The 26,294-nt window shown below is 38.2% G+C and overlaps 2 protein-coding genes across 2 annotated transcripts in view; one reads left to right on the forward strand and one right to left on the reverse strand.

Annotated features, from left to right (window-relative positions):
• The first annotated feature begins 3,559 nt into the window (after nucleotides 1–3,559).
• Nucleotides 3,560–9,971, forward strand: ppa2 (inorganic pyrophosphatase 2). The gene is made up of 12 exons (XM_031752244.2): nucleotides 3,560–3,829; nucleotides 6,334–6,398; nucleotides 6,474–6,518; nucleotides 6,603–6,656; nucleotides 7,176–7,295; nucleotides 7,467–7,553; nucleotides 7,788–7,914; nucleotides 8,606–8,733; nucleotides 8,848–8,933; nucleotides 9,041–9,110; nucleotides 9,225–9,264; nucleotides 9,506–9,971. The coding sequence occupies exons 1-12, from the start codon at nucleotides 3,640–3,642 to the stop codon at nucleotides 9,526–9,528; spliced, it is 1,035 nt and encodes a 344-aa protein (XP_031608104.1). The 5' UTR covers nucleotides 3,560–3,639; the 3' UTR covers nucleotides 9,529–9,971.
• Nucleotides 9,972–10,669: 698 nt separating this feature from the next.
• The window catches only part of tet2 (tet methylcytosine dioxygenase 2), a 28,750-nt gene continuing 13,125 nt past the window's right edge, over nucleotides 10,670–26,294 (reverse strand). Inside the window, exons 2-10 of the mRNA XM_031752160.2 lie at nucleotides 18,034–21,006; nucleotides 17,865–17,955; nucleotides 17,673–17,766; nucleotides 17,379–17,587; nucleotides 16,917–17,067; nucleotides 16,733–16,822; nucleotides 15,224–15,361; nucleotides 14,649–14,994; nucleotides 10,670–14,191 (exon numbers count right to left, since the gene is read on the reverse strand). Of these exons, the coding sequence (XP_031608020.1) occupies nucleotides 12,837–14,191; nucleotides 14,649–14,994; nucleotides 15,224–15,361; nucleotides 16,733–16,822; nucleotides 16,917–17,067; nucleotides 17,379–17,587; nucleotides 17,673–17,766; nucleotides 17,865–17,955; nucleotides 18,034–20,962 (5,403 nt within the window). The 5' untranslated portion in view covers nucleotides 20,963–21,006 and the 3' untranslated portion in view covers nucleotides 10,670–12,836. The remainder of the gene's footprint in view (nucleotides 14,192–14,648; nucleotides 14,995–15,223; nucleotides 15,362–16,732; nucleotides 16,823–16,916; nucleotides 17,068–17,378; nucleotides 17,588–17,672; nucleotides 17,767–17,864; nucleotides 17,956–18,033; nucleotides 21,007–26,294) is intronic.

A 26,294-nucleotide genomic window follows, 5' to 3' on the forward strand; every position in this document is an offset into this window, starting at 1 on the left:
TGATAAATAACATATTCCATACTTCCTACAAAATTGCAATTACAAGATTGGATCCAGTTTTTCCATCAGACTTGACTTTATTCTAAGAGGCACAGATATGACAAGGTGCTGAAAACATTCCTCAGAGATTTTGCTCCATACTGACACGATTGTATCACATAGTTTATGCAGATGAGCCAGCTGGACTTCCACGATGACAATATCCTGTTCCACCACATTCCAAAAGTGTGCTAATGAATTAAGATCTTGTGACTATAGAGGCCATTTGAGTACAGTGAACTCAGTAACATGTTCAACCAGTCTGAGTTGATTTGATCTTTGTGACACTGCGTCTTATCCTGCTGGAAGCAGCCTTAAGAAGATGGGTACACTGTGGACATAAAAGTACAGAAATGGTCAGCAGCAGCACTCAGGTAAGCTGTGGCTTTAAATGACACTCAGTTGGCTAGGCCCAAAGTGTGTCAAGAAAATATCCCCCACACCATTACACCACCAAGAAAAACCTGAACCACTCATACAAGCAAAGAAGGGCTCGTTGGCATTTATGTTGTCTACACTAAATTCTGACCCCACCAAATGTTGCAGCAGAAATTGAGACTCGTCAGACCAGGAAACATTTTTTTCCAATCATGTGTTTTCCGATTTTGGTGAGCTTGTTCAATTCTACGATCACTCCTGTTCTTAGCTGACAGGATGGGAACCCAGTGTAGTTCTGCTGCTGTAGCACATTTGCTACGAGGTTCAACGTCTTGTGCATACACTGGGTGTAACACGTGGTGATTATTTGAGTTACTGTTGCCTTGAGCTCAAAGCAGTCTGGCCAATCTTCTCTGACCTCTGGGATCAACAAGACATTTTTGTTGCTGGATATTTTCAGACTAGTTTCTAAAAACCTAGAGATGATTTTCTGGGAAAATCACAGTAGATGAACAGTTTCTGAATACTCAGCCCAGTCCACCTGGAACCACCATCAACAATGCCACGTTCAAAGCCACTTAAATCACCTTTCTTCCTCATTCTGATACTCAGTTTGAACTTCAGCTGGTCACCTTGATAATTTCTACATGTCTAAATACATTTAGTTGCTGCCATTGAGTTGTCAGATTAAATATTTGCATTAATCAGGAACTGAATAGGTGTACCTAATTAAGTGGCTGGTAAGTGTATACATGTGATTTAAGAGACTAACAATAAAACTCTGTCTTGTGTGAAATGATGAACACCAGAATTTTTTATACTCACTAATGTTGTCGATAAATTATTACTAAACAAACCCAATCTGTCTACATCAATTTGATATATAATTGTATTATACTTTATTACATGTTCTGTTTTTTTAATTTTGTTTTTTACTAAACCTTGTTTCACTGATATCAGTTCCAGATACATCTGTCTTATTGCACCCTGCCTTACAAATATGACCTAGCAAATGATCTAATGAAATGATCTAGCAAAGTCAAATTTCAAGTGTTAAACACAAATGATTTCCCCATTAGTTTTCTTTGGGATAAAGGCAAACCCTGTTCAGTGTTTTTCATAACCCCTTATTCTTAGACCTGTGAACACTGGGTGACTCACAAAAATTATTTCCTTCTCTGTCAAACAGAGAAAGAAACACAGAGTTGAATGTAGTCAAACAAACTTCAGTGCACAGAGTCTTACGTAACCAAGCGGACTTGATAAAGTAAACCATATCAAACACTGTAAACAAATGTTCAAGTGTGTAAACAAAGTTATCTCCTGTAAGCTGAACTGCTTTGCTCTAAGGAGCTGGTGTGACATCTTGTCATTTAAAGGTGTGGCCTTGTTTGACCTTATGTAAGAGAGTTTACATTTGCGAGGGAATTTAGACTTATGGGAAAATCTGTGGCCTTAAAACACAGTTGTTATTTTTATCATCCATCCATCCATCCATCCATCCATCCATCCATCCATCCATCCATCCATCCATCCATCCATCCATCCACCCATCCATCCATCCATCCATCCACCCATTCTTCCACTTGTGAAGTTCAGGGTCCAAGTGGGGGTGGCAACAATATCAAAGACATCAACCACCTTTTATGGCTCCTCATAAGCTATGTTTGTCGTTTGTTTGAACAGAGGCCGACCTATAGAGCCGTAAAAGAAACACATCAAGGGGAATGGGATGGTTGTTTGTTCAAGGCACAATGGATACATAAAGACTTTGATCTCATGACGTTGAAATTACCAACGTGAAATCCACAATATCCCTGACAGCTATAGTATTTCTTTATTTATTCGCTGGGAAAAACATGTGCAATCACACATGGACATAGAGTGCGTAAGGCAAAATCAGAGTTTGTAAAAGTCCAGTGATCTTGAAAGTCAATATTTGGTATGGTCACCTTAACTCTTCAACAGAGCCTGAAGTCTCTTAGGCAGCTTTCTTGTTATTTCTTTAAGTCGTTTTGGGAATTGTTCTTCAGGCTTCTTGAAGGTAATTCAAAGCTCTTCTCTGGATGTTAGCTGATTTTTCTTCTGTTCTTGGCGGAGTTGTACATCTCTTGACATCCTCATATTGGAGATGATTTGAACCAAATATTTCACATTTGGATTCATCCCTCCATAAGACCCATTACCACCAACTTTCCATCCAGTTTTGTGTAATTTGGAATACCTCAACTTTTTCTCCCTGTTTCCCTTCCTTAAGAATGCGTCTTGAAGGTCACCTTTCCACTAAGACCATTTCTGATGAGACTTTGGTTTTCTCAATTTTGTTTTTCCTTTCTTTTCCCGCCCTGCCCTGTCTGGCAGCTTTTGCAATCAGAATAATGATCTGAATGCACAGTTGTGCCAAACATCTTTGCTTTTACAAGATGAGCTCTATAAATTCTCTATAGGCTCCTCTAGTTGGTATTTTTCTTTTCTTTTGATTTGTTTAATCTGCTTATTTCCATAATTATTATTTCTATTAGTACTCAGTACATGTGTAATTTAACAGTTTCAAAGCTTGGCAGGCAGGAAAGGGGTCAAAGGGACAGAAAGAAAAAACAAAGAAAAAGTAGTAATACCTGAACGACAGCTAGGGGGCAGTAAAAATAAAGCTACCCATACACAGTATATGCTACCACAATCCTTTCTGTGGCTGCTACACAAATTGTAAAATAAAGTTAGAAATAACGACTTCCGGTTAAAATGCGAGTTATTCTTAATAAAATAAAACCAATTTATTAGTAATAGACGAACGACTGAACAGACTTGAGGCATGAGAGACCGGGGTACTAATATGTGATACTACACTATTATACTAAATAAAAAAAACGATCGTGTTAAAGAAAAAAAAGGCTTCTACACTTTGGAGACTGTGTGAATAAAACAGACTAAACGCAGGTCAAATGTAGGCCACTGCCTAAATTTGTCTCAGTGCAAAATAAAAAAATAAAAACATTAAATAAATAAAATATACAGTACAGTCGCACCTTCATGTAGAAAATGCGTCACACAAAACTACCGATTTTACACAAACGCTATAACTCATCCCCTACGTCTGCAGCTTTGGGGTGTTTTATTTTGAAACGCGCTGACCGGAAGCCCGCGGTTTCCCTCCAAGGCTGTTGGAGCAGAAGCTGGTGGACGGGAAGCAGGAACTAAGACGGGGGAAGTAAGAAGTGTATAATGAGAGCACTGATGTTACGCTCATCGGTCCGCTCTTTGGTGACAGTTTTCGGCACATTTTCCGCTTCTAGCCGCAAAGTTATTGCACAAGCAGCAGCTGTTTCTCACCGGTATTATTTCAGAAAAACGATGCACTATCAAACGGAGCAGAGAGGACACCAGAATTCTCCCGACTACCGGCTTTATTTTAGTAAGTTTATTGCCGCCATTGTGAAAGAAACCATGCCTGTCTTTGCATTAATTGCTGCAGCTGGTTAGCACAGTCACAAGGGTTGGAGTCTGACCGTGTAATAACCATAAGTCGACCTGCAGGTCAAGGTAAACGTTTGACCTTTGAGTTGTGTTTCCTGTCCAAGCGGCTCTTTTACGGCTTTGCTTTCAGTGTCAAAATCCCGCTAATGCTAGCCGTCGTTGTCACGTGTTTTGAAAGTATGCATAAGGAGAAACGAGGAAGAGGTGTGTGTTCCTCGTGGGGTGTACTTCCTGTTTGTTGGTCACGTGGATGCAAGCCATGCAAAACCTCAAGCAAAGCCAAAACAATGGATGCATTTCTATCATCCAGACACATCAGATTAAGTCGAACTGTGTTGTAGATCATGAATTTTCTTTCTCAAAACATAACAACAGGGATGAAACCAGATATAAAACTTTATTCAGGCACAGCCAAGGTGTATTCTTGACCCCCAAACCGCACCCGGGTCGAACTCGGATGTGGAACTGTGTGATTGCAATCTACAGCTGGGCAGGGAACTCCAGTGACAAAAGCCTAACTTAAATAAACAAATCTATAATACATTTAGCTTCCTTAATTACACCACAGTATCCGTAAAATCGTGAACATTATTGTGATAAGAGAGAGAGAGGCAAGAGAGAAGCTGAGAGACTAAAATAAATTATTCTGGTCCAGATTGTGAATGGCACTAAGCCCAAGCCAGCGGAGTGTGGGGAGCTGGGACAGTCCCATTTGTTCACAGTACAAGGCACTGTTTTCTTGGAGTACTGTATTAAAATGTGTTGTGGTCTCACTGTTAGGGCTTTACTGCTGGATCAGTAAATTACCAGAAAATGTAAAAGTGCCACTTTTTAAATGAAAATGCAAGTATAAATAAACATGAATATTCAAGTTCTAGTGTGCACATGGTAGTAATGAGGAAACCGGACTGGAAACGAATGCATTTTTGCATTTCACAATATTAATTGCTTAAAAAAAAGTGGGAACTTCAGTCATAATTTTAAAGCAAATTGTGTAATATTTGAATCATCATGTTTCAAGCAGAGGACTGCAGACATGCAGCAACAACATGCACACTGCGGTGCACTAATGTTCTGGCTGCATGCATGGAAATGCACTGCAAAACATACACCTGAGAGTGTGTTTGGAATTGAACATTGCTTTGGCATTGTGCATTAGAAAAGTAATTGTTCTTTTCCTGTTACTGTCAGTAACTCTACATGAATCCACTGCCAAAAACAGGAACTTCTTAAAAATTCGGCCACATTAGAAGGGGTGGACTGATGCCTGTGATTTATGTAGATATTTTATTGTTTAGTCAAATAAAACTTTGTCAGAAGACTGAGCAGTTTAAATTAAAAATGTCTTTTTTTCGACCTGCATAATAATAGTAATAATCAATGAATAGATTAACAGCAATAGTATCTGAAGATTTATTGAGCTGAAACTGAAAAGCTTTAATTTTACCTCACTTTCTAGTTTCCTTCATTCTCATTGAGAAAGTGGAGTAATAGTGTACCTAGGACTGGGCAGTATATCAGTTAAAATATGTTTTCAAAAGATATTAGCCGACAGTGTCATTAATACTGTTATAGTTTGATGTTGTGTTTTGTAAAGCAGTTCTTCTGGAAAGCAGTGTTTGCAAGGTTTGTGTCTGTCCTCTCTGCACTCTCTGAGTTGCGTAACCTCGTCCCTTGAAGCTTTGTTTTCCTGCACCAGTAATAGCTTAAAGGCTCGACAGTATATATTTGTGTTCTGTTGCGTGTGACAACATACACCAAAGTCTGTTGATTTGTGGACACGAGGACAAAACAGGGGTTGCTAGTCTACTTCGTGTGACTTTTTCATTTTCACTAACCGACTGAGGTGGCAGTTAATTAAGACCTTATGTTTTTGGGAGGTAACATAACTGTTTTTGGTCAATGGAATCTGGTGGGACGTTAAAGTTTCACTTCCTTGTGGTGAAGAGCTTCCTAGTCGGAGCTAAAGCAGTGGAAATTTCTGTGCCAGTCAGTTCTCCTTTTTGCTTGAGGTTGTGCTTATTGCGGTCAACTGCAGGTAACACTGACTCATCAGAAACTCATACAACCCCCACTTCAAAAGCCCAAGTAAACAGTCACTGCCTGAGTGAAATACTTATGATTTTAAACACCAGGAACAAATGACACCCCAGTTTCTTTGAAATATGAACTATGACATCATTGTCATTATCATGATTTTTTTCTTTGTATTTTATGCTGATCAGTCTGTTTAAGAAAAACTGTTGTGACATCTCTCATGATGTTTGTGTGGAAAGTGTCAAGATATAGATATCCATTCACCCCAAAAAATAACAAGATTTAAGTTTTTGTTCCCTACACTAAACAGATTGTAAAATATGTGTTAAGAGTAAAATGTTTATGCACAGAAGTACTTTGCTACCTTTTAATTTGTTTTTGTTTTTTTGTTTGTTTGTTTTTTAGAAACCTCAGATGGGAAATACATTTCGCCATTCCACGATATTCCACTAATAGCAGAGACAGAACAGGTAAGGGTTAGATAGCAAAGGTTTGTTTTCACTCGAATCTAATATTGTAACCATTTTTAATTTTTAATTTTTAAGGCAAATGATGTACCTGCTAAAAAGTCCAAGAAGAGTGAGAGTGAGGTAAAGTTCGATTAAGTGTTTCAGGTCACTTCTACCACCTAAAACAATCAGGATAATGTATTTGGCTTTCTTGGTTTCTCTCAGGTGCTCTACAACATGGTGGTGGAGGTACCAAGATGGTCAAATGCTAAAATGGAGGTAAGAATAGATAAAGTACAGTCATCTACATACATGCTACAGGTAAGGTATCATACATTACATTGTACTATACCCTATGACAACTGCTGTTGCACTGGCAAAAATGCTTATGATGCACAGTCATCTGTTTTTAAGAAATCGTAGTCGTGGTTTTGTTTATAAGTCAGATAGCATAACGACAACTGGAAGATACTTTATTTATCTTTAGATAAGCATTTGATGTGGCTTTTCGAGTTGTAACTGACTTACAAAACTAAATGTAACTCACCACAAGGAACTTTATACCTCATTTAAAATGTAATGGAATGAGTTGCTACCCACTTCTGAAGTTAGAATAGCAGTGCCCTGAAGCTGTTTTCATTTAGCTAGCTAGCTAAGCATGAAAGTGAAGTTTGGGGAGTTCCTGACATTTAAGATGCGAAAGTTATTTACCTTGTTTCTTCAGCTGGGCTTCAACAGTGGAAAAACAACAAACACGTACATAAAAACACACACCTTCATAATTGCTTCAATTCCCAGATTGCGATAAAGGAACCGCTGAATCCGATCAAGCAGGATGAAAAGAAAGGAAAGCTCCGATATGTTGCCAACATATTTCCCCATAAAGGTTACATTTGGAATTATGGGGCACTTCCACAGGTGAGGAAAAGCACAGTATGAGATGCATTAAGCCTTCTTCTTCTTCTTCTTCTTTTTCATCATATCTATTTCAAAATAATAGTACTGCAGTTCATTTGTATTTAAATATATTCCAATAATTATGTTTTACAAATACCTACATGATTGTTTTCTTACATGCTTGAACTGAAGACATGGGAAGACCCAGGCCAGAAAGACAAAGAAACCAACTGCTGTGGTGACAATGACCCCATTGACGTTTGTGACATAGGCACCCAAGTAATACAACTTGAAACTATACATTGATTTTGTTAGGGACATTTTATTAGGTACCCCTTTCTAGGATTGCTAGCAAGTCATATCTAATGAATCATGAGTCTTAGGTATTTGTGTTAACAGTTAGGTGAACAGGTGCACCTAATGAAGTGGTCAGTGAGTGTATATACATGTGCAATTTATGTTGTATTGCTTTTTATTAATTGATGATTTATTATGTGTTTTTTGGTTCTTCAGGTGTGCTCTACTGGTCAGGTGATCCAAGTAAAAGTGCTTGGCATCTTGGCCATGATTGATGAAGGAGAAATGGACTGGAAGGTCATAGCTATCAATGCTGAAGACCCTGATGCCAAAAATCTAAATAGTGAGTGTTTTAAACTGATGAAAGGTCAAGAACTGGTAACATGTAATTAATTTAACATACGTTAGTGATTATTAGTAATTATTTTACAGTTTCATGGCAGCAGAAAGATTAACAATGATTTTGAATCTGCATTAAAGTGATCTGCTCTCTACCCTGATTCAAAAATACCATTTCATTTTCATCTGCTTATTCTATACAAGAAAATGAAGCACATGTAGAGCTGTTTAAGGTTAGCTGTGCAGCCAGTATGCACTACTTGTCAGATTTGCATTTGCCCACGTACCAGGAGCGAGATATTAATGTACCTGGCCATTTCAGATTCAGTTGATTGTTTATCCAACACAGACATCATGGGAGAAAAGCAGACTTGCACTCTGTAGTTAAAACACTTGGCAAAGTCTGTACCCTGTGGAGTTTTTGCTGTAAACATTGTTGTGTTTATATTCAACGTGTCTTTTCCAAAACACACTGTACCCTAGCCAGCATGTTTAATGCATTTCTTAACCTCATACAACATGTTCTAAATATTTTTAACCCTGCATTCATTTTAACTTGAATCCTGTTGTTGTATTAGTGTTGTATAGCTGCATTCTGTCATAAATTATAATCTTAGAAACTGTAAATTTTCTCACTAAATATTTGCTGCACAATTTAGTACCCAAATTCATGTTATTGAATGTGTTTTCTGCAGGTATAGAGGATGTCCGCAAGAACCGACCCGGTCATTTAGAGGCCACTGTTGAGTGGTTTAGGAAATATAAGGTGCCGGATGGAAAGCCTGAAAATAAATTTGGATTCAATGGGGAGTTCAAAGACAAGGTACGTACTACCTTTGTAACAATGATATGACATGACAGTCTGCTATTAGTTGCAGTCCATGTAGTTAGCGAAAGAGGCAGCAAAAAGCAAAATAGTCTCCATCTCTGTTGATAGGACTTTGCAGTTGAGATCATTAAGTCCACCCACGAGCACTGGAGGGCACTAGTACAGAAGCAAAAAAATACTGGAGGAATTGACTGGTAAGTTAGTTGAAGACAAAACTCCTGCTTTATGTGTTTGCATATGATGTAAAGGTGTAACTGGCTATGAAAGTATAACGAGCACTACTCTTTGCTTTTTTCTTCAGCAAAAACACGTTATGTTGTGATAGCCCTTTCAGATGTACCACTGATGAGGCCAGAGAAGTAGTCCAGTCGGTAAGAACTTCACTAGCTCTTGTTTCACACTATTGGTAGCCATTGCAGCAGTAAGATATAAAGCCACACGATGAGTAAATGTGATAGGTTTATTTTTATATTTTCATTCTCCAGGCTCCTGCATTTGGCAGCGCGCATCCTGTGTCTCCAGAGGGTAAGTTTAAAAAGAAATTACTTGGATTTATTAATATATTTCTAGCTACATAAATGAATCGATAAATAAATAAAAGTGAGAAAGAAGAACATATTCCAAGAATCATACTTGGATTTCCACACAAGGAAATTGCTTTGCAACAGTTGTTCAATTAAAAAAAAAAAGAAAAAAAAAAAAAGATTAACTATTATGATATACATTGTAAAGAATTTTTTGCCATTCTTAACCTCTTCTTGCACAGTGGACAAGTGGCATTTTGTCTGACGCTCCCAAAACAGCATGGATACAGTCAAAACGTCTGAACACCTAATGAGGGATTCTTCTGCATTCTTATTTTGTATGGAGCCATTTCAAAGAGAGCCATCCACGCTCTATTATTTGTTGAATAAAAGAAACACACAAACTAAAGAATTGTGCTGAAGTATCAGACTTGAAGTCGAATCTGATTTATGGTGCCACAATTGGCATGTGTTTGAATTTTTTTGCTAGTATGCCAATTATCATTTGTCATGGGGAAAAAAAGACTCCTTTTTTATGATTGTGAATTATGCTGTATTTGTATTCAAGGACTGTTGTGGCCATGTCTAGTTTATATTTATATAGTCCTCTAATTTCCTGTACACCTGTAATTGTTCTTGCAGATACAGCACCACACACTTTGTATGTAACAAGTAAACGTTTGGATAAATTAAAAGGAAAATCTTAAACATTATGTGTGTTTTATAAGTTTACATGGTAAATTTCAACTTGTGGATAAAACAGAATTTAAATATTGGGATTAACTTGGAAGTAACAAATAAAAGTGCTTTAAATAAATATAAATTTTATTTAAAAAAACACCCACATATCAGCAACATCAGGAATGATATAATAAACAGCTTTCAAATAAACTGCATTCAGTACATTACAATACTTACAGTATTAATACCCATCCTCAATTTGATTTTCTTTTTTCTTTTGTAGCATACCAAACTTCAAGAGAACTAGGGAAGCTTTAAAAAAGTAAAATTACAGGCAAAAAGTTGCACTTTTTTTTTTTATAGCTTTTAGTGTCTAACTGCAAAAAGACCAAGTGTGTATGAACTGCTGGCTTAACCTTTGAGATGAGCATACTAGCTAAGCCCAGAAAATCATTCAAGTAATGTTGACTCACTCAGAATCACTCTGAAGCATCTTCAAGTATGGCTATGCTTTTTAACCCGCTATTTCTTACTACACCTTGGCTCTCTCAACAACGACCTGCTACTGTAGCTGGGTACTGTACAATGAAATTTAACATTTTTATATGATTATTTTTACAGAACAGATTAAAAAAAAACTAGAACTACTGACTGAACTATGGTGATACTATAACTGTAACCATTGCAGCGACAGTGAGTGTAATATTTACAAAAAACTTTCTGGATTATCTAACCAAAATCATTTTATTAACTCGGAAAAGGGTCTTAAAGGAAGAGCTATGGTAGAATTGACAAACAAAAAGAACCAACATGAACATTGAAGAATGAGTTTTACTCCTGAAATACAAATTCTTGGTATGTACATTGTGACATAATTTATTTTTTTTTAACACATAAACAATCTGTTTAAATAAAACGTTTTGAAATTCTGCATTACATTTTTTTTTTCCTGAAAAAGAAATGAAGTGCTTTAAGAAAATGAATATGGAAAAGTGGGGTGAGTTGTTGCTTTAGCGTGACTGTCATTAATTTAATTACATTAATTAAATCAAATAGAATGGGTCATTGTACAGTTGCTTAGTGGTTATAAATAAATGTATACACAGGCACAAAGATGTGCAACTATTTTAATCACTGCTCTGGTCTTGCTTCGTAACATAAGCAAAAAATTGCTTTTTTTTTTTTTTTCAAAGTCAATATCGTTCCCTTTAGTCAGTTCAGTGCATATATGTTCAGATTACTATTACCTCCATTCTCCTTGCTAAAATATACGTACAAAACTGCAGGAAAGTATATTTTTCCACACAAAATAATTTTGTGTGAAATATAACAAACAAGAACCATATTGGGATTCAGGATGCAATGGCAAGTCCCTGAATATGAAAAAAACAACATTAATACAGGCAATGCAGATGTACACAAAATTAGTTGAAAATGTCCCTGATTTTTGCAGTAATATTAAAGATTCAAGTTCAAGTAATACTTTCTTGCAGATTCATAAGAAAGTAAGAAATGAACTTTTATGCCTTTTGGTGGCCTGAATTTTAAGTGTGATCAACATTTTGAAAATAATAAACGAATAAAGAAAGAAAAAGATGTTATAATCCTATTGCCAAATGTTTGAGGTATATGACAGGTTTGTACTGTACACTATTTAAAAGCCTTCTCACCTCCCAAAGAGTCTCACATTTTATGTTTCTAGTAGGTTGAGTAGCACCTTATGAATAGATTCATTTGAAACCCAAAGAAATACAGTGAAACAGGCTGTTAGCATTCTTTGCAACAAAAAATCTCTAACAGGAATTCCAAAAGGAATATTAATTTACTGTACAAATCTCACCTGTTTATCTTACAGTTAGATTACAATAAGTAAAGACCACACAGCAAGCCAGCTGCCCTCTGAAACTGACACTGAGCTTACCCTGTATCATGTTTCTCAGTGTTTGAAAAGCACATTTACTAAGCACCACAGGAAAATCTACATGTAATATTCACAATCACCAGGTGTGTTCAATTAACCTGTTGTAAGGAACGTTAAAAAAAATCATCGATAAACAAAGGAACCCTGGAAAAAGAACCAGAACAACTGAGATCTTTTTCTCTCTCTCTCTTTTTTTTTTTTTCCAAAAATGCACCATAAAAGAATGGCTCAATTTACAGTAAAAATGACATAGGAAAGTGAAAGAAGCACCAGCAAATGATAAAACTCTCAAAATTTTTGCATGGACACCTTTACGGATTGTTCATACAACCCCCGAGTCCTTACAAATTCATGAATGTCACAATGTGTTGCTTAGAAATGACATGCTGTCAATGCAGACATATGCTTTTACCAGATCTTATAATTTAAAGGTACTACCAAAACTTTTTTCAGCTTCAACTATCATTACCAAATGTGTTTTAAAAAACACTGGCTTTTCAAAAAGCATTTTGTATATTGGCATGATATTTCCGGTGTCCCGCTGACATTTATCTGTGCAGTTAGTGTGAAGGCATTTGAATTAAAATAAAAGGTAATAAGCATAATTTTTTAGCACCGTGAATGTTGTCATTTACAAAAAGTCAGTGTTTTATGCCAAGATTACATCTCCAAAAAACTTTGAAAGAAAAATAAAAACCACCAAAAATTAAACACTCTTTACAGCTAAAATAGATCCGTGTGTATCAGAGTAAAAGCACCAGAGAGTTTGTATCTTGCAAAAGTTACCAAAGAAGAATAAATACAACCTTTGTAGGGTAAACGGGTAAAGCTTGATTGTTAAAGAGGTGAAAGGTGATTTGTAGCTCATCTAATCACAGGTTCCTTTTACAACACAAGGATGATGGGAGGGCATTGGTGCCTGTGGTCTTGTTTGTCATAGCACCTTCAAGACTCTACTTAATGAGTGTTTTCTACGCAAGCTGGCTGTAAGGCCCTGTAACCTTGGTGAAGGCGTACGGAGATGTACTGACATACGTGTTTGTTGTGCATGACAAAGATCCCTCCATTAGTGCCTTGATATAACGTTTGTAAGGAGGCTCCCCTGTGGTCTCTGATGACTCTAGATGCTCACGTTTAGGCCCCTTTTTGCTGCTCTTGCTAGGAGTCCCCTCACCGCCATTCCTCTCAGCTTCTTCTTCTTTCTCTCTAGCCTTTTCTGCCATCTTTGCTTCCCACAGTGCCAAACCATGCTTGGCTTCATTCAAATTTTTGTGCTGGTAGAACACTAAGGAAATACGGGTTGGGTGGGTGCGATCTGGATTTTTAAGGGGCGTTGTCGCATGGAGCTCCCGTTTTGCACACTCAATAAGGACAGAGCCATGGCTAGGTGCCACAGCCACTCCACCAATATCAGGGTCTAAGAAATTGTGCTCGTTGTCTGACCACAGCTCTGGCTTTTGCGGCGTGGTGGGTGTCTGTGGTGTTCCAGGCTCCAGCTTGATACTGGAACCCATGAGGCTTCCATTTGGCAACCCTAACCCTGACTGTGTTTCAGGGTTTAAACACATACTGCCAGACTGAGCAGAAAGCATTTGTGGGCCAGGCATACCCATCTCTGCTTTGATTTGCAAATGGAAAGGATCTTGGCCTGGGTGCAGCATTTGAGGGTTCTGGGGCAGATATGGATTTGGGCATTCTCCAAAACGATTGCCTTTGCTCATAGCAGTTGTGTAATCTACGCCTGCATGGGCTGAGGATGCTCTTGAGAGGGGATCCATAAACCGGGGATCTGAGACGCTGTTAGGAGTATAAGGTCCATAAGGTCGCATGGGAGGAACTGGTCTAATGCTGGTGGCATTATAACCATTGACCTGTAAGCCTGGCTCACCATATCTGGGTGGGTAATTGACCTCATAACGCCGTACACCATACTGCTGCTCTGAGTAAAGTGCTGGCCGCTGTTGTCGATACATGTCTAAGTGCTTTGGGTTTGGGGGATAATATGGATTGTAGTTGTCAAAGGGAATTCCTCCATTACATTGGTAACTTAGGTATGGACGATTGGATGCATTCATGTATGAGTTTGTTGCATGGAGTGGGGAAGGATAAGGGCTGGAAGATGATGGCTGATGGGGATATATGCTGCCTGGCTTTGAAGTGCTTGGAAAAGACCCATTATGGTTGGGAAACCTGGAGAAAGCAGCATTTGTTGAGCCAGGATAAGGAGGCAGAATGCTCTGGTGGTGTTGCTGCTGCTGATGGACCCCTAGGGGGTGTTGTGGCTGACATGACTGACGGGTTGCTCCTACAGCACCTGGATTAAGTCCTGGAAAACAAAATCCATTGCGTCACCTTTTGTAAAATCATTATTTGTGGGTCTTTTGGTGTTCAATTTAGTGTTCCAACAATATGTTGCTACAAAGAAAAAACATGTTTAACGCTTTCCCCCACAAAGACACATTTGACAACCTACACTGTACCATTAATGACAAGTTATATATCTACTTAAATCAATAAAGATGTAATGTTTTATTTATTTTTTTAGAATACATTTCATGTTTTTCCAACGATAAAACCTATCCAACCTATACGGCCCTGGTAAGCTGTATAGGCCATAGAGCACCCTTACTAACGTCTGATGCACAACTCATTTTGTTCTGGAAGCAAGCTTGAAATAAAACAGAAACCACTCAGTTCAGGGAAACAAGGGATACCCCAGTAGGCGTCCAAGGGGGAACAAGTTAAGGTGTAATCTATGAAATGAAAATAATTTGTTACCCTACCTGCCATTGGATTGCTCTGAGTAGAATTCTCAAAAGTGCCAGCTTTTGATTTGGCCTTCTCTCCTTTATCATTGGAGCTTTCCAGCATGGCATTCTTGTTGGCAGCTGCTTTCTTAGCATCCAGCTTTTTTTGTCGGCAAGATTTAGCAGGCTCTGCAAGCATGCGCACCTGGCGGCGGAAAACACTGAGAACTTGGATAGCCCCTGACTTTATTTTTTCTTGTTGACCTTCCTCACTTCCAAATTCATCAGTGTTGGAAGCCTTATAAAGAGGTAAGACATGAAGCTGCTCATCCTCTGGAATCTTTCCAATCTCTCTGTTATCCTCCCTCGTTAATGTACACACCTGAAAAAAAAATGAAATACTATCTGAATTAAATGCCTTTTGTTGGGGTGTAGCAGCGATAACCTAACATAAATAACCTGTTATTTATATATCCGCCATATCTGAAGTTTTGCTTTGATGAGGTGTTGTGGCAGAGTAGCTTGACGTGCAGGTTGAATTTATGCAAATAAATTCAACCTGCATTTTTCTAAAGTACTTAGAAAAATGTGTTTCCTTTTTTTATCCTTACCACAGTGCTGCCACCCTGCATGTTGTGGAGGTCTCTATGAGCATGGGCACAGAAATCCATACAAGCAGTAACCCCAGAGAAAGGACGGCCATCCTTGAGCCCAAGACGGCAATCCAAAGCCCTATGTTCATGTTCCACCTGTGTTCAGGGACAAAAAGAAGTTAATTTAAATAAGCTGCCTAAGAGTTTGTGAAGGCACAACAAAGTGATAAGCCAACATAAGGTGTTCTACCAGGGTAGCATAAATCACTTATGACAATTCTTCAAAACTGTGTGCACGAAGACCATTTTTACAGTTCCTTTATTTTATGTTTTGATATAGACCACAGGATTCCCCTCGGATTTTCCATGGGTGTTCAACTAGGGTGAGATCAGCTGACTGTAAAAGTATAATATATGGTGCACATCATTTTACATTTAGTGATTTCTCTTACCCTATAAATGAGGACATTTTCATGATAGAAGAAATGACACCATCAAGATAGAAATGTTCCATCATAGGATAAAGATATGCATAGCAGAGCCACTGGATACCCTCCGTCTGTAGCTCAAGTATTCAGGCCTGTACAGGCTGTCTAATGGAAACACATGCACTAATATGCAGATGGATAATTTCTCTAACTTGATCACTTTTTTTGAGTGGTTTATGCTACTATATTTCTCTCTGCGTAACTGTTTATACTTAAAGAGTCTGCTTCCTACTTTGCCATTCTCCATTCACTGAGGAAGAGTTGCTCTTCTTTTTTTCATTATATCTTTTACTAAAGAAGTTGCATCACAGTCAGTATTGTTTTAATTAAGCAGTCAGTCATTTTTTTAGTAATTTAGTATTTGGTGATTTTAGTGATTAGTGATTTTTTTTTATGATTTAGGCTTCTATGATCTGTGCATCAACAGAGAATGCACTGACTTAGATATTTTTCCTTTGTTCCATTGATCTAGCATTTTCATACATGCCAGAGAACAAGACTGAATCTTGGCTGCTTCATATAATATACAACTTTTCTGTAAGAAAGGTCCATAAAAATTTGGACAAGGACACAGGTTTTCTTTGCCTCTGTACGCCACAAACATTGATGTTAAATCAAACAATCTAGATGTGATTAAAGAGTTGACTTTAGGCTGTCGTTGAAAGCAACAGATTTTATATATATATATAAAAAAAAAATGTAGTTGGGCTTTTTTTCTTACTTTTGAGCTTTAGAGAATAAAGCACTGTACCAAAATGGCTGTAATTTTGAAAAGGTTGCAGTATAACTTTTAAGAAACTCCTGGAATTAAAGCGGTAAGCCTTCACATCTTGATTCTTTGATTTAAAATCTGTGGTGGACAAAACTGTAAAAATCTCCAAATACTTCCCTGTTTGCAATTTGCATTAGTCACATATAAATATATGTGCAGTATGTAAATGTTACTTGGTTTAGGTTTGACCAGGTAATAAGAAACTGTATTTTAATTTTTTATTTTAGTTTAAAAAAGAAAGAAAGAAAAATATGTCCAGATATTCACCTGGTTTCCATAAGCTTCAGGTGCCATAGTTTTATACAAGGGAGCCAATAAAGTTGCCAAATTTTGAAAGTTGCTCTCCACTCTCTCTTCCTGAATGGAAAAATGTAAGCCATTAAGATGAATAGCATGTCAGCTTAATCAAGGTAAATACAATGTGAATAATATTTTAAACTTCAAAAAGTACCTCCTTCACATCATCTCCAAGTAACTTGAATTTTCTTGGGACTTTGCTCCGAGCAAACTTGCAGCCATTGTAGTACATGCTCCAGGAACAGCCAAAGGAGAATGATGCTCCACAGGCTTCAGGATCTAATCCCTGGCATGCACATGTCCTCCTGCAAGGGCAGAGCAAAAATTAGGACTGTGATAGTCAAAATGATAATCTCATGATCAAAGGGGGAACTGGACTTGAAGCAAAAAACCAAAAAGTAATGAACAGAAATACATAAAAGGAAAGGCATTAACTATATTTTCCATGCACGCAAAAAAACAAACTGAAAACTGTTTGGTTTGGAGAATGGTAGAATATTTTGGCACTGGCAAGGAGATCCTTAAGATACAGTTTTTATATTATATAAATATGTGATAGCAAATATTAGATAAAGTCCGAGTGGCTAAATGTGATTTACACAGTGCTGTCACTTACTCCTCATTGAGAGCACAGCGTCTCTGGGTGAGGGTTCCATGTTTTGTTAGAGTTTCACTTAGCTCGAGGTAGAGGCGGTCAGCTAGACTTGGCAGAATCCCTTCCCAAACTAGAATTACAACAATGATGCAGGTTGTTGCACATCTGTGGCCAGGGCGTTCACGCACCAAAACCAATAGCTTTTCTTCTACACCGGATCGACGAATCACCTGAAATGATGAAACGTATGGGAATATATGCACACAAAGATATTTAAGGGAAGTCTCAGGGGGAGTATACAAAAATTATTTGTACCCATTTGGCTATGGGGCATCCTTGTGTACTTTTTCCTTCCTTCCCGGTGTATATTACTTTCTCGATTCTGATGGCGCGCCCTGTTAGGCCAGACCTTTAAAGCAGAATAAAAGCAATTAAATTAACACAGGTAAAACTGTACATTGTAGCTATGTAACAGTCATATTATTCCACTTCAGATTTTTTGTTAACCTTTTTTCCATCATTTCCCGTATGCCAGCAATGCTTGGTGCTGCCCCCAAGTGAGTGTAGTATGGGCCTTCATCCTTCTCACTGATTTGTTCTAGGCATAAAGCAAAACATATTAATATATACAATACAACTGGTCCATCCTGTTTTAGGCTGAACTTAAGAGACTTACCAACACAGTGGCAGGATGCAATGTCATACTGTGTTTTCATTGGGGTGTCTAAAAGATTCTTTATAGGGGTATTCAATAGCTTCACAGGAGAATCCATAAAACTTTGGAGAAGTTGTTCCTTCTTAGGGGTGGAATCAGGTGTTTTTTTAAGAACTTCAGTGGATGAGGCAAGTGCTGATGATTCTACTCCATTCACATCAGTTTTGGTTGACAGGATTGTGACAGGCCCAGAAGATTCTACTTTGACTTTATTCAATGCATTGATGACAATGGATTTTTTCTCAAACACAGGTGAAAGCTGGTATTGCCTCAGGCTTTGTTCCATAGAGGCTATGATACTTCCCTGCTTCTTACTTTGCTCACACAGGGATTGTTGGTTTTCCTGCTTAATTTGTATTCTACCTGCCTCTCGCATGTGTATCTGATGCTCCTGGTTCTGTAAGCCAGATATTTCAAATCTGGGCCCATTTTCCATTTTCACAGCTCTCGGGATATGTTTAGGGTCACTAGAGTTCTGAGGGGTTTGAGGAGAGCCCTGGCGTTCCTGCTTTTGTAACAGGTGCATACGTAGGGCTGCATGCCTCTGAAAGTCTACGTGGGGACCTGCCGGTCCCAGAGGTAGTTGAGGTCCCCTTTGGAACTGAGTGCAAGATGTCTTCAGCTGCTGTTCAGCTTTGGGATACATTTGTTTTGTGACCTGTTGGCTTAAAGCACCTTGTGGTAAATGAGGTTGTGACTGTGTAGAGTTTGGAGGAAAGTCCTCGTGGTTGGGCTGGTGGCAGTGGCTTTTAGGCTGCTGTGGTTGAAATTGCTTGAGGTTAGTGCTGCCTGAGTTTGGAGGATACTGCCTTTGATGTTGTGGCATCTCTACTGTCTTAATATTACTAAATGTTGCATGGTCATTTTGCGGGACATGTTGGTTGCTGGATTGAGCAGGACCATTTCCAAAAGGCTGATTGGATTGAAGCAGCTGCTGACCTGGCTGAGGCTGACTGTGAGGTCTGTAACTGGGAGACTTTAGTTGCTGCGCTTCGAATTGTGGTGGCTGGGACATTGGCCGTTGGAGCTGACAGTGCTGTTGTTGCTGTGTTGCCAAAAACCCAGGTGACAGTATTTCCTGGAGGTCATTGTCCTCACATAAGTGCTCTGACTGCATCTGGGAGTGGCAGCGACTGTCAACTTGTTGATTTTGAGTGAGTTTTTGCTGCTCTGGCATTTTCTGGGCTAGAGGCTGCTGCATTTGAGCTCCTTCAGAATTTGATTGCTGCCACTCAGAAGCAGTGTTGTGCTGGGCTGAAGCACAATGAGTTTGCATTGGCAGATAATCCTGCTGTTTCTTCTGGAAGTTAGACCCCTGGCTGCCATCAGAGAAAACTCCCTGTGTCTGAAATCTTTGCGTTGGGTTTGGCTCAAACATCTGGCCATGAACCGGGGGGTTAGCTGTCTGCTGTTCTGACATAGACTTAATAGAGAAGTTCCTCCACATATCCTGCTCTTGTGCCTGAGATGATGGGCCACTTGTTGGTGGCTGTTGGGAATGTGAAGATTTCAGTTCTCTCCAACCTCTCTGGTTAGGGGTAGAACAAGATAAGTTGGCTCTCTGCTGAGACATGTTTTCCATCCCGTTTTCCATACCAGTGTGGTGTAACTGTTGGAGTCTGGATCCCATGGGTCCCTGACTCTCAGCTCTAAGTGGGTTTACAGCATTTTCTTGAAAGTCCTGGGGTTGAATCCCATAGTGCCGATCCCTATCAGTGCCATGCTGCATAGGCTGACTAGACGTGTTTTCCTCACTTTGCCCCTGTTTCTGTGTGCCAGAACTGGGAAAGGACTCATATTCTGCCTCTGCTGACTGTAGGGAACTATTGCAGTTTGGAAAGGAACTGCCATTAAACTCCTGGTGGGCTTTTACATATATGCCTTGATGACGTGTGCCATCCTGGTAACACTGTGCACCATTTGGATGCTGTTGCGGGATTTTGGCATTATTTGTAGACAGGATCATGCCTGACAGCTGTCCCAGAGCCAGTTCCTCACCAGAATAAGATGGTGTTGACTGCTGATGTTGTTGTGTCTGCTGGTGGTCTGCTCCAAAATTATTGGAGTATCCATTTAGTACATAGTTGACAGAGTTATAATTGTTGCCTCCTTCAGTATTTCCAGATGCCTGAGCCTGCTGTTGCTGTGAGCCAGGCATCTGTGCTGAATTGGGCAAACCTGAGGTCATAGGGGGAAGTTGAGCACCTTCACTGGACAGTTTATCAGGCAGTGAATCATTGACAGCATCTAATTGTGACCCAGATGTTTGTGGTGCAATTGAGACTTGCTCAGCATAATACTGAGACAAAGTCTTCTCTAACAAATCACCTGGGGTGCTTTCTATGGTTGAGGGAGATGATACAGCACCATTTGGAACTTGTTTATTTCGTGGCACACAGAAAATATCTCCGTTACGAAAATTGCAGTTCCTGCTATCGAACTTAATCTCTGATGTTTGGGAATTGCATCCAAATTCATTTGTTGTAGTCAGTTCAGGAAACTTGTCCAGTAAATCTGAACTTATGTCATCTTTTCCTTTAATCTCAGAATCTATTTTTGTTTTCTTGGACTGATGGACCAATACGGACTGTTCAGTAAGTGCATGCTTTAACTCTCCATTCATCAGTTCTCCATTCATGATGTAGGATCCTTGATCCAACAACCCTTGTTCTGAAGCAGGGTTGTTGCAGTTCTCCCTGTGCCTTTTTAAAGTGTTGGCATCAGTGCTGGGTTTATAATGGTTCCAGTTTTTATCCCCAGTGATCTGCAGAGAATTTCCCTCTGAAAACTGGCCTCCATTCTGGAGTTTATGAGGGATGTTGTGAGATGTGCCAAATTGCTCTAATATCAGACTTTCTTCCTTCTCATGTCTCTTCTCTTCTGTTTCCATCTGGCCTGCTCAGAGTCCATACACAAGGCTGCCCTCTGTCCGTCCTGAAAGACAGGAAGGAAATAGCTATTGAATTGATTTAAATATAAACATATTTTTTTAAATAAGATTTTTTGTTTTTTGCAAACTGTCATAAAATTATTGTGTTAAAATGATTAGTCCTCAGCAAAATTTGATTGTGCACCTATCCATTAGAAATACAGGTCAGGGTTAGGTCAGCGATGTGTCAACAGTTGTAATGCACTGTGAAAGCAAATGTGTCCATGCTAATACTAAAAGGACAAAAATGGCTCGGTGGTGTAGAGCAGTGTTCCCCAATCTTTTTTGCACCACGGACCGGTGTAATGTCAGACAATATTTTCATGGACCGGCCTTTAAGGTGTCGCGGATAAATACAACAAAATAAAATGATACAAACAAGACAAAAACTTTGGTATTTTGTAAATATAATAATAAACGCGAATTCACTGTGTAAGTGTGTAACTTTATTAGCAGTTTCCTCTTGAAATGTGCCAACAACTTTGAGAATAACATCCTCCTCTCTGCCCCTTAATGCTCTCTGGTCGCTATGGTAACGCATAAATATTTCTTTCAAAATAAGACACACAACTACAACATGGCAAAAGAGTTAACGATAAAAACCCTGAAAACCATAAATTTCACACCCGAGCCACAACTCTCGTGGCCCGGTACCAAACGATTCACGGACCGGTACTGGTCCATGGCCCGGGGGTTGGGGACCACTGGTGTAGAGATAGTGTAATATGCATTTGTCCTATATATAGTTCGATACCTTTTATTTCTGCATCCTAAACAAATGAGGGAAAATTTATTTACCCAAGAGCACCAGATTGACTTTTTAAGTGTAGCCTCATTATTATGTTTTTGTGTAAACCTCTCCATCATTATACTGTAAAAATATAAAATATGTCTTTTCATTTCAGTCCTTTAACACCAACCAGAGTTATTTAAATATTTTAACGACTCACATTTACACTGCTAACAAACACTTAGTGTTACTAAGTACTCTTAAAGTAGAGGCCTATTTTTGAATATAGCACATGGTGTATGTATTTATGCTGGATACTGAATGTTTATCAGATGACAGCAGAACCTTTCACCTCCCTCTTTTAGACTGTGAGCTAAATTTTTGAACTGATCATGTGAACAAAAAGTGTCTTGAAAGTACTTGATCAGTTGTTCTGTGACATTTTAAGTGCAGGCTTGCCTATTAATGCACGCCTATCAGCCTGTAAGCTCTCTTTCTAGTCATTGTTTGTACTTTTGTTGCCATGTCTTGGATCAACTACAGGCTTTTCATGGTGCTTTAACAGCCTGTTAAATTATAATAGTCCAGTCTACAAGTAACAAATGCATTAACTAATTTTTCAGTATCACTTTCAGTATGTTTCTCATTTCAGTTTCTAATTGTGAAGATAAGAGATATTTGTTTATTGTAAGCAGTAAAGGATAAATCCTGGTCAAGATTCCTGTCAGTGTTGGTGAAAACCAGGATGATGCCATCCAGTCTATGTATCCCTTTAGACACCATGTTTGTAAAATGTTTATGTTAAATACAATCACAGTTCAGTTCCAATAGACAGGCAGTCAAAATTTTGTACTTTTCTAAGTTTAATTTAAATTCTAGAGATATAAGTATAATATAATATTAATATATCAAGAATATGAAGTAGAGGGTTTAGCAGGAAGCAAAAGTGATTCGAGCTGAACATTGATTTTTGTCTGCTGCTCTTAATTATTAATGCATGTCACATCTACAGCATCTGCAAAACCATTGCAGTGCACAGGTACAATGAACTGCAGTCTAATCCATCATAATTATTAGAAACTCTTTTGCAGATGCCAAGGAATTTTTTTGCTGATGAGCACCAAGAGGGGCCCTAATTCAGTATTAAAGTAAAATTGGATAAAGGAGAATAACCGAAGTGATCGATGACTGACACCCAGTTGTCTTTTTCTGAATATCTACAATGCTAGTTGCCAATGCCTGGTGTGAGACAATATCTTCAACAGGACAGCACCGATCTAATGAAGTTAAAATTGTTATAGATTTTCATGACTTAGAAATGTAAACTATTCACATACAACATATAAACACATAATACACTTAAAATAAGTAAATGTCACAACAGATGCCAGTTGCTATGGCTATCTTAAAATGTTATAATAACACCATACTAACATAATTGTATCCAGCTTTAGATTCACACAAAAGCAGTCTTGTTATTGTAAACCAACTATGAGGTTCACTATAGGTATTGACTGATGTCTGGGGAAGCAGGAAAGGAAAAAATGCTACATAGAAGAGGTACTATAATTATACTCCATCACTGGGCACAATTATAACATCTGGAACCTGTTAGAGCTACAGAACAGCTGTTGTCATTCAAAGAACTTATGTCCACAGCTTTATAAACTTTGAAGCTCATTAAATTTAGAAGGAAAACCTCTGTCGTTCACATAAACACATGCAAGGCTCAGTAATTTAGGTAAATATCTTAAATTTGTGTCATTTTAGTAAAATATTTAATATATCCAATCACACATAATGACACTCTGTCTGGTGTATATTCTTTGAAGGCTTTAAAATCGAGTTCCTGTGGTAACAGCTTAAGAAAAAAAAATGTAACTAGCTTTTTTAAAAGTTCCTAAATTCATAAATAGTTAAAAACTAAATAGATCAAGAATGAAGAAAAAAAAAATTACACTTGTAGCATTTGTGGCCCACTCACTTGGACCAAGATAATAGGAAACTGCCAGGCCAAGCTTAGTCTGGAGAAGCTGGTTATCATAATGGTCTTCTATCAATCACTCTTCCAAGACATTAGCAGCCCTCCAGACCGCCAAATTTAGAGCGTTAAACCTCCTACTAACAAGCAATGCTATTACAAGGTTCCTAAAAGATTCCACTGTTGTCACAACAGAGCTGCCAGTGGCTGGTTAGCAGGTGGAAAGGGGAAGCAACACACTAAAAGCAAAAAAAGCTCCCGGCACAGCTAGGGAGATGAACCTCAAAGGTGTCTTTTTGACAACTTTGATTATTTTATGTATAATTTTTGAAGATGTTTTAGAATTTGATTGAAATTTATGTTTGCCATTTTGCAAGGTTCAACACCCAGTCGACAGTTTAAAAAAAAAAAAGAAAGAAAGAAATAAGGAAACGAAACAACTGAAATCACAAGCTTTTGCCACTTATGTACCACTAGTGAAACAATAAGTGATTTAAATTGCTCACCTTTATGAGCAATCAATATCATGAATTTTATAATGGCTATACTGAAATACGCAACTCCAAAGTAGAAACTTCTGTGTGATATATTAAAATGAATCTGTGGTCAGTGAGATAAATCTTACAAAGCCTTTGACCCTTAAACTTGTGATCTCCAGTTAACTCACTTGGATGAATGTGGTTATGAATTGATCTGTTAACATCACATTGATGTTAACAGGGAAATTTACAAGCAGAATAAGAGAACCGGCAAAAATCTTTGACAACACAATTGCAGCAGTTATTGTGAGGTAAAACTACTAGCAAAACGATGGACTATTCTAGCATGCTAACATGTCACAGAAGAATATCTAGAAGAAAACTGCTTGGCCAAGTGAGTTTATTGAGAAAGTTTTGTCCAACTGGCAGTTTTAATACTGTGGTTGACAGAGTTTATCATCATAAATAAACAGACTTCTGTGACATGTTAGCATGCTTGTTGCTTGTGAAGCTTGCACACAAGAATTTCACTCGCATGTACTGTACCAGTGTACCTGCACATGTGATGTGACAATAAAGGTGATTTGATTTGATTTGATTTGAAGTACTGAAACAAAAATATTAGTAATGAAAGATGTACTGACTCTTGTTATATTAAGTTCCTACTGTGGCATTTGGTTTTTTTTTCCTACTGGTCTATGACTAAGACAGAATGCTTTCTATAAAAATAACTCTAATCAGAAATGACACTGAACCCATTTAGGATTATGTCATAGGTATTAAAACCAAAGTATCGTTATTTTGACAAATGAGGACAGTAAGAGCAATAAACTTGGCTGTTTATGATGAATGACAGTAGGTCTCTGCATCTGGAAGGTATTTTCATTTATGCAGCATTTCAATTTTCTCATCCATAGCAGCTCATCTGCTAATCTTAAAAATTCTTGTTTGGACCTGCACAGTTTCTGTTTTTTACTGCGCAGTTTGCTACAAAAACAAAACAAGACTCAAAAGATGAGAGATGATAATAATCTCTGAAAAGTACTTGGAGTACTGCATAAAGTTACTGCCTACTTAACAATCTCTGTTTGAATGAGTAACAATGTAACACTGTTCCTTTAAAAAAAAAAAAAAAAAAAACCCAAAAAGTATTTCTCCCTGGATTTGTACTTAAATTACTATTGCACAGGTATTTTTTAACTTTTTTAAATAAAAATCATATTTTAAAACTTGATTCTAAAAGATGTCTCTGTGAGGCAGACAAATGACGGGAACCTCCTGACCCCTTGTGACTACTACTTTGTTTTTCTGGGTCTCACAACAGTCTGTAAATCAGTGACAAAGTCAAGAGTTGAGCACTGGCTCAAAGCCGCTTACAGTGCGGCTCTATTCCTGCGGGACAATCCAGGGTTTACAACCGACCAAATTGAGCCAAGCAGCTTGTCACAGTAGGATACACCCACACTGGTAACAAAAAAATCTTTGCAAACCCAGAACAAAGCCAGAGATCCCAGCTGTGTGTGCGTCTATCTTTCGTACAAACATAAAAAAAACACACATAACATCCATGCAAAGTTGTAGATCCTGCTTCTCCTGAGTGCTTTAGCAGATTTGAAGTGTTGGCTTCATCCTGTTAACTATTTGTTAGATGTGATTTATGGAAAGATCTATTTTTGGTCCGGACGTAGAGCACTAAACTAAGCTGAGGCATAGCGTTGCGGTGGCTTTAGTGTGGATGCCTGCTGGGAGTTATAATGCTTTGATCTATTTTGGTTTTCTTTCTTATAGCTAATGTCCACCAGGGAATGAGCACTCTGTTTCAGTTTATGATATGACTCAGCTTACATGGCTGGAACTGAATACCCAACAGACCTTTGTTGTGCCTCAGAAGTCATTTTCTTTGTCTCTATTTGCTGTTGTTTGGTTTCTTTTCGTCTGCCACAGCCTTACCTCTGCCCTGTAATTACACTTCAGGTTCATCTTTACTCATGTCTGCCATTCATCTGCTCCCTGCCATCGAACTAGTACAGTTAAGAACAGCCGTTGTACATAGTTATTACCTATGCAACTATGCATTTGCCGCCATTAATAGATGGCAAGTTG

The sequence above is a fragment of the Oreochromis aureus genome, linkage group 6 (assembly GCF_013358895.1).
Source record: "Oreochromis aureus strain Israel breed Guangdong linkage group 6, ZZ_aureus, whole genome shotgun sequence".
In the NCBI taxonomy this organism is placed as follows: domain Eukaryota; kingdom Metazoa; phylum Chordata; class Actinopteri; order Cichliformes; family Cichlidae; genus Oreochromis; species Oreochromis aureus.

Bases quoted from the DNA above. Each gene is read 5' to 3' on its own strand.
- ppa2 (XM_031752244.2), top strand. From the start codon at position 3,640: ATGAGAGCACTGATGTTACGCTCATCGGTCCGCTCTTTGGTGACAGTT. The intron at 6,519-6,602 runs GTAAAGTTCGAT...GGTTTCTCTCAG, and splicing joins CCAAGAAGAGTGAGAGTGAG to GTGCTCTACAACATGGTGGT. The intron at 7,296-7,466 runs GTGAGGAAAAGC...CTTGAACTGAAG, and splicing joins ATTATGGGGCACTTCCACAG to ACATGGGAAGACCCAGGCCA.